Source organism: Pygocentrus nattereri, chromosome 3 (genome assembly GCF_015220715.1).
Source record: "Pygocentrus nattereri isolate fPygNat1 chromosome 3, fPygNat1.pri, whole genome shotgun sequence".
NCBI lineage: Eukaryota > Metazoa > Chordata > Actinopteri > Characiformes > Serrasalmidae > Pygocentrus > Pygocentrus nattereri.
The window spans coordinates 14,926,040-14,942,193 of record NC_051213.1 but is presented as its reverse complement, the minus strand read 5'-3'; the positions used below and the strand labels follow the sequence as shown (position 1 = coordinate 14,942,193).

Here is a 16,154-nt window from a genome sequence, read left to right as displayed (position 1 = left end):
TTAATGAGGCACCAAAATTCTTGGCAGAAACTGAAACTGAAATTTAGGACACATTTGGCACATTTAACAAATTAAACCAGTTCTATATAAAATTATTTTACTAAAATTAATACAGTATATAGGCTACACTAAGGCAGAGAATGGTTGTTTGTCCAAGGCAAATAATTCTATTATTATTTTGTTTATTTTGCATTGTTGTGCATTGTTGTGAATTCTTTTGTCTATCCAGCTGTCAGTTTATGCTAGCTGGGACTTTCCTTTCTGCTTCTGTTGTTTTGCTGTAGTCTGCATAGTGAACAGGAAGCTATGTTTTCAAATGGTTTTAAACCTGTAACCTAGAAATTCCTGCATGTTTTAACCCTCTTAATGCTTAGAATGAACAGAGATTATAACTCGCTTGTCTAATGTCCCTTATAGAAACTGGGAGACACTTCCACATGGCTGATATTTTCATTGTTAATCCACTGCACCTAAAGTTGTTTCAACTGGTCTGCACTGAGCAGCACAGCAACAGAAACAAACAGCACTTCTTCTCATTGTTCTCAAATCTGTACTTTTCAGCATGCCTCATTATGTCCTAGATTGTGTTTATCAGTCTGTTCATTTTCAATTTAGAATTAATGTGAAAATTGTTTGTTTTTCAGGGCAGCCGTGGAAATGACGGAGCACCGGTGAGTATTATTTGATCTCTTATTCCTGTCTTGTGATGTCAGTGTTGTGTTTGTACGTGATTGTGTTTATGTTTAGAAAAAAATATGAGGTATGGGGTGCCAGGCTGTGACTGAGTCATTACAGCTGTGTAAGAACAGAGTTCCACCAAAGTTTTACCACCATGATATTTTTACCACTTTCACCAACTTTTGATCGCCAGAATATGAGGACATATATGCATTACTCTGTGCACTATCAAATAAACTGTGTTTACTTGCACCATACCAACTAAACCAACTCCAACTTCACATATAGTTCCACACATGTGCAGCAGAGCTAACTTCCAAGCCAAAAAAGAGTGAAATTGCATGGAAATGTTTTGTGAAATGAGGGGAGCAGAATAACTCTGGATGCAGCCCCATTATTGGTCAGGCATGGCTGGTTGATTGGAGAGTAAAGTATAACCAAACAGCAGACACAGAAATGCAAGCAAGGCTTCAGTGGTGGTCTCAGAGCATTTCATCTGCGTGTAGGTTTGATTGGGAGTTAATAGCAGCACCTGCCTCCACACCTGTGTGCCTGATTAAACTGAAACCAGCACTGTGACCTGCCTTTCTCCCTTTTCAAAACAAGAGGTTCACTTCTCACATGTGGGGTACATCTGTGTGGTGTTGAACTGCTCAGTGGAATTAAATTGTGTAATATTTAAACATATATCTTTCTATTTCCCTGCAGGGTGAAACTGGAACTCAAGGATTTCCAGGCTTACCAGGTGATCCAGGCCTCAAAGGTGAAAAGGTAAAAACAACCACACTATACACTTTATACATTTGATCATGGCCATGCGCTATATCATGGCATGGTGATGTTCCAACTATAACCATACAACACTTAGAAGCTGTTTGTACTGTTTTATTGCACAGCTTATTACATAGTTATTTGCACAATGAATTATATTTACATTCAAGCATTCTGCATTGACAAGTTTGAGTGAACACTGTAAAGGATGGTTTTCTTCTTACAAAACACGACCATACACAGTAAAAACAACTTCTTCAAATCCAAATCATGATGAAACATCTCTTCTAGTTATGAAAATAAATTGTATCGATTGAGATGTTAGAATTCACATGTTCATCAGAATTTCTATACTTTTCAAATTTTGTAGAAAATAGTTAAAATCATGTTAAACCATGCTTTTGTTATTTCCAGTGATGATGGAGATTTTTAAGGTTTAAATGGGAAAAGCCAATGTACTGATAAGGTTTGATTTTAGGGTGATCCTGGAGTTGGCCTGCCTGGGCTTCCTGGACCTCCTGGACCACCAGGGCGATATGTGGTACGTTCTTGATCTTGTCTAAGGCCAGATATCAGGCAAGTCTGTGACAAAGGGAGTCTAAACAGTAACCTTGGCTTTTACATCAGATAGATACACAGACCACTGATGTTTTATACTAACCCTCAAAATATAACACTCTGTACTTACCCTCAAAACACCAAAGTTGTTCAAGCTGATATGTTCAAATAAAGTCAACTTTGAAATATTACATTAATACTGGAACTATTCAAAATTAATTTTATATGTATATAGACACCTGGCACCTTTTCTGGTAGTGCATGTTACTTTGCGTGCATGCTGGGAATTATAGCACAGCGCATTGTGAAAGGGTCTAATATCAATATAAAGCATAGCGGGTTGTATAGGATTGTGCCACGGGCCTGACGTAGCCTGCAGGCTTTGTATTTGGCACAGGAGATCTAGACAGCTGTTTTTTAATTGAGGATTGTCACTGATATTGGTATGTGTCTTGAGGTAAGATCATTGTCATATTTGTCTCTGCACAGGATGCTATTGATGGCTCAGGATTTGAGGACTTTGATGGTGACACTGAAGTCATCAGGGTGAGTTTTCTTTATCTTCAAAAATTAGTTTGCATCAAAAGACAAAAAAGTTGCATAATGTAAATATAAAATAAACCTATCAAGACATAATGCAAAAACAAAACACTAAAGTAAATTTGAAAATACTACCTGATAAGAAAAGAATTCAAGACTTGCAGGCCTAGTAAATATTTACCTTGGTGTGTCTTATCCAGGGTCCACCGGGTCCTCCAGGGCCTCCAGGAAAGCCTGGCCCTCCTGGCTCCACTGTAGGTCTCTCTCCAGGGCCAACAGGGCCTCCAGGAGCACCTGGAAAAGATGGGAAGGATGGGGAGATGGGTAAACCTGGAATTCCAGTGAGTATTCGTCTGCATGGGGTGTGGAAAATATAACACCTCTTTGTTTAAAACCTTTGCTGAAGTTCCTCAACTTAGCTATTGATATGCTGTTGATATTAAGCCTGTGTGGTGTAATTTCATCTCCTTTCTTCATTGCTCCCAACACTGCATTACATTACTCTCATTCTATATAAAATGTATGTCTCCTCAATTCAAAGACTATGTAAATATTTAAAAGAGGCGATGTATGCCTGTAGTGACCTGACAAACAGAAAAGACATTTGCACCTGAATTCACGCTCGGACTGACTCCAGTCACCTGAAACTGTTGCATATGACTGTAGAGCACATACAAAGTTTTCATCCAAAGAGGGCCTGAAATCTTTCATGGCCTAGGGCCACAAAAAGGCTTAATGTGGCTCTGGATATGAGCCTAGCAGTGTCATCAATGTAGGTAACATTAGGTAATATTACCTACATCAATGTAGGCAACAGTTACCACAGTTACTAAACACCATTACACACTATGTTTTTACCGTAGTTCACACATTGCAGTGACAGCTTTGATAAAGGTGAGTCAGCATGGGTTTGCACTGTTGAATAAGTGCTGTGTTGACCCTCTGTCTCAGCTGAAATAACGCTGTGTTTCAGGTAATTGAGGACTGGTTTAGTGGTTCTGGATTTGATGCTGATTCGGGATTTGATGCTGGTTCTGGAATTGATGCTGGTTCTGCATTTGATGTTGAGTCTGGAATTGGGGCTGGGTCTGCATTTGAGCTTGGCTCAGAGAAAGACTTGGCCGAGGTATAGCGTCTGGTCCTGGCTGCTAAATTAAAGCCAAAGGCCACGAAAGGCAGGATTTCCCCTCAACATGTTCCACTCGCATGCATCTTACAGTAACAGTGGTTGACTAACTGCTTTGGCTTCTATCTGTTGCTCGTGTGTGTGTGTGTGTGTGTGTGTGTGTGTGTGTGTGTGTGTGTGTGTGTGTGTGTGTGTGTGTGTGTGTGTGATGTCAGTTTTGTATGGATTAGTGGAACTGAAACAAAATAGAAGTTTCTGAATATACAGTATAAAGAAAGGATGAATATATACTGATTTTATTGCATTTGCAATAAAATAGCCAGTTACTGGTATCTGTATTGACCATAACATAAATTGGCTATTGTTACTGATCTAATTTTCATATATATTGCAGTCCTAGCATTAGTACACACATCGTCAACATGGGTTTGTCCAGGCTAGACTGTCTTCTAGAAAGGCTACACAATGACAGAACATCTCCAGAGCTGTTCCATCTCAGTGCCTGACACAGAGTCTGAATGGATAGATTCATCAGAGCAATAGAGAGGCCAGAATAGAATGCACATGGGGCCTTTAACAAGCTGTTCTTTGCTTTCTAAGAAAAAAAACCCACTTAGCAAGCCTGGGAACAAGGTTTATACTTTTTTATGTTTGTCATGATTCAAGATTGCCAATTTGACCTTGCGGAACACTCAAATTAGCGATACATTGACCAGAGCTCCACTAAGTACTGTGTGTAGTTTTCCCTGTTGGATGTTTTTACAGTGACTCATGTGACATGTGTAGTAGTTTTTCTTACAGCTGTCTCTGACAAATACAAAGGCACAAGTACATGTGCACTTATTGTCAAGTTCTCTCTAAATGTGGCTAAGGAAAATTCTAGTTGTGTGGTCTGTTCAGCAGGCACACCGGCTGCAACTGCCCGTTGAATGTTTACATAGTTTTGACATCTTAACTCCCAAGCCTGGCCATGGACCCTTCATGATTGAGGGTATCAGATTGACATCTTAAAATGTGTTTGGCTGTTTGCCTAGAGGGAAGGAGGTTGTGCTGTCTTGCTGCAGAGATATTCTGCCCATTTTTGTAAAAAGATGTGTATCCAGATGATTTTATGTTTGTTCAGTATGAAAATTTAGAGTAGCACCAGTTTGCACGAGATTAGTTTGCTATTTATTACTGCAGTTCCTTTAAAGATTTGAGGTTGAACTGCTTTTTATGTTTAGTTTGGGCTTACACTGTCTCAGAAACTGTTATTACAAGTGCTTTAAATACTGCACATGTAAGGGCTACATGTTAAGTAATGTGCATATTAATATTTTGCAAGTGTTAAAACAGACCAGATCAAAGTAATTGTTCCCAAATGTTTTACTTCTCGTGAGAGGGAGTGGAAAGGAGAGAAACTTTTCTTAAGCCAATCAGATACTGATTTAATCCTGTAAGCTTTTGTAAGATGTATGTTTGCCCACAAAGTGCTGAATCTACTGTAAACCTGTCAGCTGAAGGAACGTTGAGGAGACTGATCAAAAGATCAAACCTGGTGCTGAAAAAGGAACTGAAAGAGCTTCACTGCAATCTGATCAGTGAGTGTGTGTGGGTGTGTGTGTGAGCTGAGCTTACTGAAACCAAACATGTCTCAAGGAACATGAACGTTAGTGTGTCATTGAGGGGAAGCTGCCTTTTATGAATAAATTCTACTGAAACTACAACTAACTGCTCAGTCACATCTCAAGCAGTAATGCAAATACTTTTATTTACTTTTCTGATAATGTAAAAAGCAAAAGCAAAAATCTGTTTCATTCATGATGAAAAACCTTTTGGTCTTTTGAAAAATTGGAATATTTTAAAAATATTCCAAACTGGGCTTTTGGGCCTTTGCTCTCTGTATATTGTTCTAACAACACCATGGCAACCAATTCTAATACTGTAGCATCCACATAGCAACACCCTAGCACTCACCTGGGATAACATATAAATTACTTAGCAACCTCCTGAAACTCTATAGCAACTGCCTAGTAACACCTTAGCAACCATCTCAAATATCATAGCAACTGCTCAGTAACACCCTATTAACCATGTGTAATAATATAAGCTGCTTAGGCACATCCCATCAATCTTCTGGAATATGATTGAATATGAATAACTGTCACCTTGTACATCTTAGCAATCTCTTGGGAACACCCTAGCAACCATCTAAAATACCACAGCAACCACTTAACTACACCATGCCGATCTATACCACCTATGAGCATCTTAGCAATGCCCTAGCAAGCAGCAATAGCAACTGCATATCAGGTTTGGAATACCATAGCAGCTACCCAGAAATCATAGAAATCAACTAGCAACACTTTCACAACCACCTAGTAACACCTTGGCAATCACATTGTAATATAAAAGCTATTTAAACAATGAAACAGCAAAAATAACTTAACTTTAACTTAAAATAACCCCAAAACAGCCGTGTCGGCTCAGCATGAACATCCCACTACCTTCAAGCATTCAGTGCTATAAACACCCAAATAAGTTAAAAAAGGGCCACAACTGCTTTCATTTTTCACTGTTGTTAGTTGTCTTTGACAAGCTAATGTAAACATTCTACACACATTTTCCCTGTTTAGGAGTAGTTTTAATCTATTGTAGACATGTCATTGCTAAAAAGTAAAAGGAAAGATTTGTGTCATTTATATTAATTAAATGATCAGATATTGGTTATGTGAAGGAAAATGACTTTGACTACCTGCCTCCGAGTATTACACATCTCATTGTTCGCTTATCTTTGGGTGGCGAAATCTGATGAATAAAATAAAATATGGTTAATAATAATAGTTTAAAAATACTAATTATTTTTTAACTATGCACAACAGTGTCTTAAATTCCACTCTTTATTGCAGTGCTCACTGGAATCATACCATATCAGCAAAGTGACACATTTCAGATAGGGTCTTGGTGAAGGCCCGAGCTTTGCATGAGTGGAAGTGCTGATCTTGTTATGATGGCTCTCATAGGGTGCTGATGGCAGGAATGGCGAACCAGGAAAAGAGGGCCCAAAAGGCGATAAGGTAAAATGTACATGACAGTTGAGTCCTGGACTAATTCATGTTAATCCTGTTTTGTGATGGTTCCTTTGTATTATTATAAGATATAACTGATGGTTTTATTAATTACAGGGTGAGACAGGGTTGCCTGGACTAGCAGGACAAAAGGTGATGTCTGCATGCCATCCTTCTTAGTTCACTGTCTCTATTTGCATATAGTAAAGCATTTAACTGACCTTTTACTCTGATGTGACATATATTGACTGTCCAAAACAGTTTTGTTAAATGCTTTTTCTTTCTCTCAGGGTGACCCAGGCCAGCCAGGTGTTCCAGGACTGCCAGGGCCTGTAGGACCTGAAGGCCCAAAGGGGCAGCAAGGCCCTCCAGGACCTCCTGGGCCACCAGGGCTGCCTGCACGCTTCAGTTTTGATGCCATGGTAAATTTTAGACCGGGCTTAAGTTAAAATATATCCCATGGTCACATGTTGGAAGATACCATGTGTTACTTCTAGGATCCAGCAGAGGCCACCATTATCACTTTTCTTCTTTTTTTAATAACATCTCTGCCAAACAAACCCAGACACTTCAAAACACAACATTTAGCTTTCAAGACAGCTCATTAATCATTCCTTGTTGAATGTGCCTTCATCATTTGAACATTCGTAAAAATGTGCAGGAAACAATTCTTGGATTGGCCACAGCCTCAGAACTACGTCTAACTTTGCCTAAACCAAAATTATGGCATGTAATTAATGAATGCATCATGGCCAGAGACAAGGCATTTTACATTCATGTGTGTGTGTGTGTGTGTGTGTGTGTAAAGCAGGATTCTGAGGGTTCTGGAGTGGATGGAGGCAGTGGTTTTGGGACCATGCTCCCTAGAGGGCCACCTGTGAGTTATTTTACCATAGCTGGGTGAACTCTTTATTCTTGCCTGGAATTTGTAAAGTTTGATGTTTATAAAAATAAACGCAGCTTCAAATGTTCTCTTACTTACCATGCAGGGTCTTCCAGGTGTACCTGGCCCTCCAGGACCACAGGTGTGTATAAATACAATATATAATACAACTGGCCTAAAAAAGCATTTGATAGACTCCATATATGTTTTTTTGCATTAATATTTTGGCCATGCTGCTCTAGATGTCTGTCTTCAATCTGTCAAAGCATGTTTTTTTTTCATTTGCGTGCGAGTGGTGCACACATCCCATAGAAATCCAGTCAAATCGCCCATTTCCACTTTCTGTTGCATATTAAAAATAATAATTGACTAAAATATGCTGATTTTGTGGTAGTTGCAGATCAGCTCCTGAGCCGAGTACTAACTTAACTAAGTAAGAAAATGTATTGTGATTTTGTCACAATAAACAGATCTGCTGTACTATATTTGAGGTAGTGTACTAGTTTTAATTTATCAAACTTGCTGAGCATATTGGTGTCTTTTTGCAAAAAGTGCTCCCACTGTAGGTGTATTTAAATTATTCTGGCCAGCGCTAAGTGCTAACTGCCTTTCGTATTTTTCAGGGCAAAGATGGTGTGAATGGCCTTCCAGGAACTTCATTAAAGGTCAGATTCATTTTTGCATATCCATTTGCCATTTTTTATAACTTAGAAATAAACAGTCTTGTATTGCTAATGTTCCTTCCCAATTGTGCTCTGTTCTGATTGGATGCCTAGTATTGTACCCAATTCAAAAAGCAAACCAAGCTGAAACACTCCTCATAACCTCTGAGAGAGTGGGCAGAGGAAACTGTTGAAGCCTGAATAAAGGGGTAAATGTGTTGGTTTCTGTAAAATAACATAAATTAAACACAGGCGAACGTTGCAGCACAGTGTCCATATATGGACTGTAGGCGCTGGGGAGTGAACATTGAAATATTACCATATTTATGTTTAAATTACCTTATGTTACCATACTCCATAAAACAGATATTCTTAAGTGAACATTTAAATGGAAAAGGAATTCACTGTGAATCGTCATAATACAGATATATGAGTGTAATAATTCATTATTTTACAATCACTAACACACTCATCAAACACACTTAAATATGGAATTTTTTTGTCTGCTAATTTTAGTGCAAAATGTCTATTTTATCATATTAGAGAGAAACAAAATGTAAAATGTGCCATAACTTTTGCACAGGCCTCATTTTATGCTTAATTTTTCCTAATATATCAAATTCAGCAAATAAACAGAAGTTGTGCATCAAAATGTATGGAAGTGTGTTCTTTGTAGATTGATTTTCTCTCAAAAAATCAATAAAATGTAATTTTACAAGGGGCACCCAAACTTTTACATATGACTGTAAATAGACATATCGGTGTCCATTAATGCACACCTGCCTTTGCTATGCTGCCTGCTCGTTCAGTGATCTGCACAGCTTTGATAAATCTCACAGAAGATTTTCATTTGGCTCCTTCTTATGCTCAAACCTACAATAAGCTTGCGTTTGATCACATATGATGAATGAGGCCCACTGTTTCCCATTCCGGGTTGCCAGAGCAAGCCTGCTGTTTCCACCCATTTGCTTCCCATTAGGATTTAATTTACCAAATAATTTCTCCACTACACATCTGTTGTGGCCAGTGGAACTCACCACACACATCTTCCTTCATGTATGTGCAGTCTACCTTAATATGAGGGCACACTGTTTCTGACCCACAGTGCTTTAGTCTGGTGACGGTTGTAATGTAATACCAAAGACCTGACAAGCTCTTCATTTCATCTCATTTATGTCACCTGATCGAAAACGAAAGTAGTGTGTATAATCATCTCTAAAGTATCCCAGAAACCAGAACAGTCCAGATTTTCACACACAACACACAGATGTCCCACTATTTTTAGAGTTCCCACAGAGCATACACAGTGTTTCCTTTATATGCAATATTTTGCCACTCAATATTTTGTCAACATGTTTTCCTTATATGACTGCCAGCTACTAAAATTGACATCAATTTAATCCACAAGAAAAGCACAGGATGCATGTTTGAGATACTGTGAACTGACGGACATTCTTCCTTCAACCTGTAGGGGGATCCTGGGCCCAGAGGACCTGATGGGTTACCTGGACCACCTGGACTTCCTGGAAGAAATGTAAGTATTTCATGAACTGTTTAAACCCTTCAGTTCAACAGTTAAAGCCTTCATGTATCACAAATAGTTTGACTGCATGAATAGAAAGTATACAATTTTGATGCTTTAATAGCATTTAACACCATATTGTACCCCATTGAGTGGCTTTTCAGTCTCATCCACAGACCACCTGTCATAACATTAATAAGATAGCCAAACTGTGATTGTAGGTTTTACGGTCCCCTAAATTCTGGGTATTACCCAGGTAAGTGTGAGGTACAAGTGTGAAGTACTAGATAATTATATTGTGTAACATGACAAACTAAATTACAGTGAAATCAATAACATATCATAGAAAAATATCTCATAAATATTTAGAGTAACAAGGTGGTACATACAAACATACAGTAAATTTCAGTATAATATCACACATTCATGCAGGAAAGTAAATTAGAAATGCCACCAAGTATCAGGTAGTTATACGGACTAAAATGATGGCACAAAATATATAGAAGAACCCAGTAAAACTATACTAAAAGTATCATTGTTTTCTTCAACAGTGTAGATTTTGTTTAATGATAATAGGCAGATATGTGCCATTTAAGACTGTTTTAACTTAATCTGTGTATAATCTTTTTACAACTTACAAATATTTGATACTTTTTATCCAAAATAATTACACAGTACTGTGGAGATTGTACTTCACCTTTTTCGCTTACTGAATATCTAGAACTTGGTGGGCATTTCAGTCCAATTTAGTTAGACAGGCTTGGAACTTACTAACACCCAAATGAATGTAGTACTTTTGTATGTCACACTAACTTGGTTAATACCTACACTGTGAAGCTTAATGAAGTAAGTAAAATCAAACAGTTTAAGAGAAACCATCACCTACAGCATTTAAGTTTAAGGAAATGAATATGAACAAATATACTTAAGTATACATTTTATGTGTGTGTGTGTGTGTGTGTTTTATATCTTAAAATGATTATTTGGACATTCACAACATAAGTAATTGATTGTAACTCACAGAATTTACGTCTCAATGACTTAAATTGGCTGCCTTTACAAAAATTTTGCCACTCGAAAACTTAATTTAAAACTGCTCTGGATCATTTTGCCAAATGCTGACCGTTCAGCTCAGAGTGCAGAAGTAGTCACTGCATTGTCCAGCCATCATAGAACCATGCTCAGCATGTGAGAACCTGATAAATCAGCTCATTCAGCTCTTATTTTAATAAACCAATGTTTATAAATGTTTTAAACGTACCATCAGCTCAACTGCTGAATAAAAAACACTTAGAACATGTTTCACTTGTGCTGAGACAACTGGCTGCTCCATATAGGCAACAAGACTATTTCAGGTATGTGGCAGACATCACATATTATTGATAAATCTGAAAACACTAAAACCCGGACTAGTGCATGGAGTGAACATCCAACTCTCAGATTAAATGAGTTATGGTCTCCATAATTCATTGTTCAGCATAAGTAACAATTTCCTGTAGTAGAAATGTTCTGTAGATGTTAGGTAAAACATCCTGTAGATATTAGGTTTTACAGTACAGGACTTAAAGGGCTGCAGAAGAAATCATTACTGGATTTATTTGCAATTTAGTGAACTTTTACATCTAACACTAATACTGCATTTTCACCTGTTTCCCAAAGATAAAGTGATGTACTGTATTAAATATTCAAATATATTTCTATGCCTTTTGTTTTTCTTTCAGGGAGAGAAAGGTGAGCAAGGAGATCTGGGTCTGAAGGTGGGTACCTGAATGCATACATAGCCCAAATGTTACACTCTGTGGCTGCCAGTCACAGGCCTCTGAATGTGTAAAACGAAATGTCTGTGTTTGTGTGTTGGGATACAGGGAGAAAGAGGTCAAGATGGAGTCGGCCTTCCTGGTCCACCCGGACCGCCCGGACCACCAGGGCCTGTCATCAGCCTTCAGGATGTGAGTTAAACAGTGTTGGAATAGAAATTAGGAATAGAAAAGAGTACTACATTGCAGATTAATGATTACTTCTCTTAAACAGCAATAAAATGACTTTAGGTATTTCTCCCTGGAAAAAGAAATCTCACTGCACATTACTTTACTTCTGTGTTACTCTCTAAAGCCCACACAAACCTTTATGAACTAGAAAGGACAAGGGAAAACCCTTTTTCAGGCATTTATTTAGAAAGAGTTAATCAAAAGTTCTGTCAGTATCTCTGCCTTTACTATGAAAAAGGCACAATTAGTTATGCTTGGTTAAAACCATGAACAGCTAATTCTCTTTGAACACTCAGAAACATACTACAGGGAGATTCACTCGAAGGAGGCCGCAAATATTCTGTAATAACTCTTGGTAGGACGAAGCAACCTGAACAAAACAACATGCAATGTGCTCCTCAGTATATGGAGCTTCAAACAAACCTTGATGCCCCTGTGTCAGAGCAATAAGGTAGGCGCCAAATAGCCATTGCGACGTTTAACCTCTGTTTGGAACTTTTGGGTGCAAACCCCTGTACCCCTTCATGTTTCTGGCAGAATACGGAGATCACTTCCGTTTCCACATTGCATGTAATGCAATTGATTGCACATATGTACCATATGCACGTATGTACCATATTGCACGTATGTACCATATTTATTTGGTTCAGATTGCTTGATCCTAATGGGAGTAACAACAGAATATTCGGGGCCTCTTTCAAGTGAATCTCCCTCTAGTAGAAACACTTAAAAAAACAACAGAATACAAATAAAATATTTATGTAAAATATAAAATGCATAAAGATGTTCCTGAATGAAAAAAGGTGTGTTCATGGGAGACTGGGTAGCTCTCTTCTTCAGCGTGGGGTTCTATATGTATCAGTTTCATTTTAGTGTGATTAGATGCTTCTACTGTTGTTCACTGAATTTATATCTTCCTGCAGTTGTGCTGTGCTGCTTATATTCGCAATCAAAGTTGCATACAAAAACAGGACTCAGTAATCTGTATGGAGGAAATGTATGTTTTTAATGCATGGGCTCTCATCAATATTACTTTGTTAGAAACAACTGATTACGAGAATTTACACTGCAATGCTGCGTCACTCCCAACACTGAGAATGAATACATTTAGCATGGTTTAAGTAAGGCTATACATCTCTGACATCACAAGGATCTGATTCAGTTATTTTAGGAAATGATAAAAGGTTATTTAGGATTCTGAATTAGTTGAACAAATACACTGAATACACATATGTAACTGGAGGCACTGGAGGAGCAGGGATTCGGCCCAGTGTCCATCACATTTTTGATGACTCCCACTTGATTCAACTTTTCTATCTAATCTATTAATTGCTAGGTTTAGTGGGTGTGGTTAACTAGAGGAATAACTACCTTCATCTTTGGATCAATACACAGTGCATTTTTACAGCCCTTGCTTGTACACCTCAGTAAGCACACACAACTGTTTCCTAAATTAAATAGTGTTAACTTTTTACCTGCGTTGTTCACTTCCTAGTTAATGCTGAATGACACAGAAGGCCTCTTCAACTTCTCAGGGACTTATGAACCTCAGGGGCCATTGGTGAGTAAACGTGTTTATCATGAGTTATCTCCAGAATTCATTTTTAGGTCTGTGACACTTGAATAATGTGGTGTAATAGGCATTTAATGCACATCTAGCATCATTTTGTAGACTTTTGAGAACAAAACTCAGGCTTGCATCATCAGTTTTGTGTTGTGTTTAGGGGTCTGTGGTGTATCAGTGGTGCATATATTTTCACTGATGAAAAGGAAAATAATATTGGAATAATGGATCTGGAATTACAGCTGATAATCATAGATGATAAATGGGCTCTCACCCTGAAGCATGCATGGTCACTAATGGCTTTTCCATTCCTTTGAAAGATTTTTTTGAAGTTGACAAAAGTAAATCTATAAAATATAAAATATCCATGTCAGTCTCACATTGTGTTGGTACTAGGGCTGAACAATTTGGGACAAATGGACTAATATTCCAGTTTAAATGGGATTATGTTCCATACATTAAGCTCCAGGCTCTTTTTTCCTCATAATGTCAATGGCTTGAGTGTTGAATGCAGAATGTACAGTGACAGACTGCTAGTTGACAAGTCCTGTAATATTGGTTAAATTTCACCACTTGAAATTTTTAAGACGGTGTTGGTATAATGTAGTATGTAATTACAATTGCAGCTCTTTCAAATTGTGATTTTAATATAAATACAATTCAATGTTCAGCCCTAGTTAATGTTAGTCTGTGTAGCCTAAGTATTAATAAGTTAAATAAATATTGGGTTAGTATTGTTTGTTGTTATTGGTTAGTTTGCCTGTTCCCTTGTATAAAAGCCAAAAGGTTCCCATGTCTGATTTAAGATAAAGATTCTTTGTTCTGTATGCACTGTGGAGTCGTTTATATCTTGTCTCCAGTCTTTACAATTCATTTTTATCTTTTGAACTCCATTGAGAGATGAGATATAAAGCCTGGATATCCTGTAAACAGGCCCCCAACATAACTTTGTATTGAAAAAGAAATAGATGATGTAAAGTTTGTTTGCACTTTCCTGCCTAAATACAGTATTTATGTAGAACAATATCTGGAATTGAATGACAGGCTTTAAACAAACCACTCTTGCTGTTAAATAAAAGATACCAGCTAGATTTTCAGGCTATGCATGATTTTACAACCATACATTACGCATTACATGCAGGCTTTTTGAGTTTTCAACACATAGGCTATATGTTCTCAGTTAGGGATGCAAATCTGTGACCTCACAAATATTTAACATGATTTTGATTCTGTAGGAAACTATTCAGTGCATCAAGTTTAAATTCACCATGAATTAACACGCATTTTACACCCCTAAATATTATATAATTCGTTGACTGGTAGGTACTGAACTGGTGACTGATGGATAGTTCTTAACAGTTGTTTTCATATTTTCTCTCATTTTGTGTTTCTTTTAGGGGCCAAGAGGTCCAAAAGGTGATGCTGGAATCCCAGGCTTGCAGGGCCCCTCAGGGTTAAAGGTAAGGGGCATGTAGGAGAAAGCTGTCCCAAGTGGCGTGTGGCACTGAATCACAAATGAAATCCATTCTGGTCTGTTTGAAAATCCTAGACATTTGACTTTTAGTCACCCAGCTTGTTTTTCTGACATTGTTTGCTATCGGTCTGCTGATGTATCATAATCTCACTCTCCTGAGAATGCCATAATCTCAGTCTAAACCTGTTAGATTGTGATCGGTAAAGAGTGTGTGAAATGAACCACTTCGTTCAAGATTAAAGAGCACCTCCATATTGAGCTGCTGGCGAGTACAAAGCATTGATGTGTAAGAACTTAATGACTACCAGACAGACCCTCTACACACACACACACACACACACACACATCATACACCAGCAAATTCAGTCCAGACCAGCTCAAAAATGAGAATGAAACTGTTACCCAATGCTAACCCCTGTTAGAAGACCCTGGGGTGTTTTTGTGTCATATGGTTTGTATTAACCTGCAAGTGTGTGTGTGTGTGTGTGTGTGTGTGTGTATATGTGTGTACACGCTTGCATGTTTGTGTGTGTTTATTCAGGTTGCAGTGGGCTCTTGTACTGTATATTACCTTGTCTGCATATGTTTACAGACAACATACATGAAGCTTGGCAGGTTGTATGTGCCTGTTTTCATGTTTTTGTGTGCACACACATGTGTATAGGGTGAGAAAGGAGAGCCATGCATCAGCATCGCTACAGATGGATCGCTGTTGTCTGACGTGACTGGGCCACAGGGACCGAAAGGAATCAAGGTGACACAATAATAACTCTATTTTTGTTGATATCTACAGGGACGGCTTGGTCTGTTTTCTTGTAACTGAAGATCATTGTAATAGCATTTATGAATGCATATATGAATGCATTCTAGAATAATGAAATGAGTCTTATATCAGTTAGCCCCTTAAACTCATCAGCAGGTGCATGTGTTCATGCATGCCCTGTCTCTAAAAGGAGTGGTTAGACAAAAATCTCCACTTACCCCAGATGTAATCAATCAGCCAGAACATGTTTAGTGTTAATGTTTTTCTTCTTTAGTTTAGCGCTCAGGCAACAAGGTTAAGGTTGTTAACGATTTTCAGTTAATCGTCACCCAAATGTTTTCCATAAACACATCCCCAAAAATTCTGTCAATCCGCTCAAACTGCATACAGTAGTGTCTTGATGCAATACATTTTTCAGCACTGCAAATTTTTAACTTATAGTGCAAGTCAATGTAAAATACATCTCTTTTTGGTTTTATTGAAACTACCCATGAAGGATAAATAGCTACTAACACAAAATTAGATTCTTATTGTGTATAAGTGTTTATTACGTTGCCTGATTATACAGTAAAGTGAAA

The 16,154-nt window shown here is 37.9% G+C and overlaps 1 protein-coding gene across 3 annotated transcripts in view; it reads left to right on the top strand.

Annotated features, from left to right (window-relative positions):
• Window positions 1-16,154, top strand: part of col15a1a (collagen, type XV, alpha 1a) — a 93,681-nt gene that overhangs the window by 57,745 nt on the left and 19,782 nt on the right. The window contains exons 9-26 of one of the 3 annotated variants that reach the window (XM_017721393.2): window positions 645-671; window positions 1,387-1,449; window positions 1,928-1,990; window positions 2,497-2,553; window positions 2,748-2,888; window positions 3,521-3,673; window positions 6,676-6,729; window positions 6,838-6,873; window positions 7,011-7,142; window positions 7,532-7,597; window positions 7,710-7,745; window positions 8,227-8,268; window positions 9,737-9,799; window positions 11,509-11,544; window positions 11,653-11,736; window positions 13,271-13,336; window positions 14,737-14,799; window positions 15,478-15,567. In XM_017721393.2, coding sequence (XP_017576882.1) covers window positions 645-671; window positions 1,387-1,449; window positions 1,928-1,990; window positions 2,497-2,553; window positions 2,748-2,888; window positions 3,521-3,673; window positions 6,676-6,729; window positions 6,838-6,873; window positions 7,011-7,142; window positions 7,532-7,597; window positions 7,710-7,745; window positions 8,227-8,268; window positions 9,737-9,799; window positions 11,509-11,544; window positions 11,653-11,736; window positions 13,271-13,336; window positions 14,737-14,799; window positions 15,478-15,567 — 1,272 coding nt within the window. Of the gene's footprint in view, window positions 1-644; window positions 672-1,386; window positions 1,450-1,927; window positions 1,991-2,496; window positions 2,554-2,747; window positions 2,889-3,520; window positions 3,674-6,675; window positions 6,730-6,837; window positions 6,874-7,010; window positions 7,143-7,528; window positions 7,598-7,709; window positions 7,746-8,226; window positions 8,269-9,736; window positions 9,800-11,508; window positions 11,545-11,652; window positions 11,737-13,270; window positions 13,337-14,736; window positions 14,800-15,477; window positions 15,568-16,154 lie in introns of all 3 variants that reach the window. The other 2 variants (XM_017721392.2, XM_017721394.2) reach the window with 2 other exon arrangements.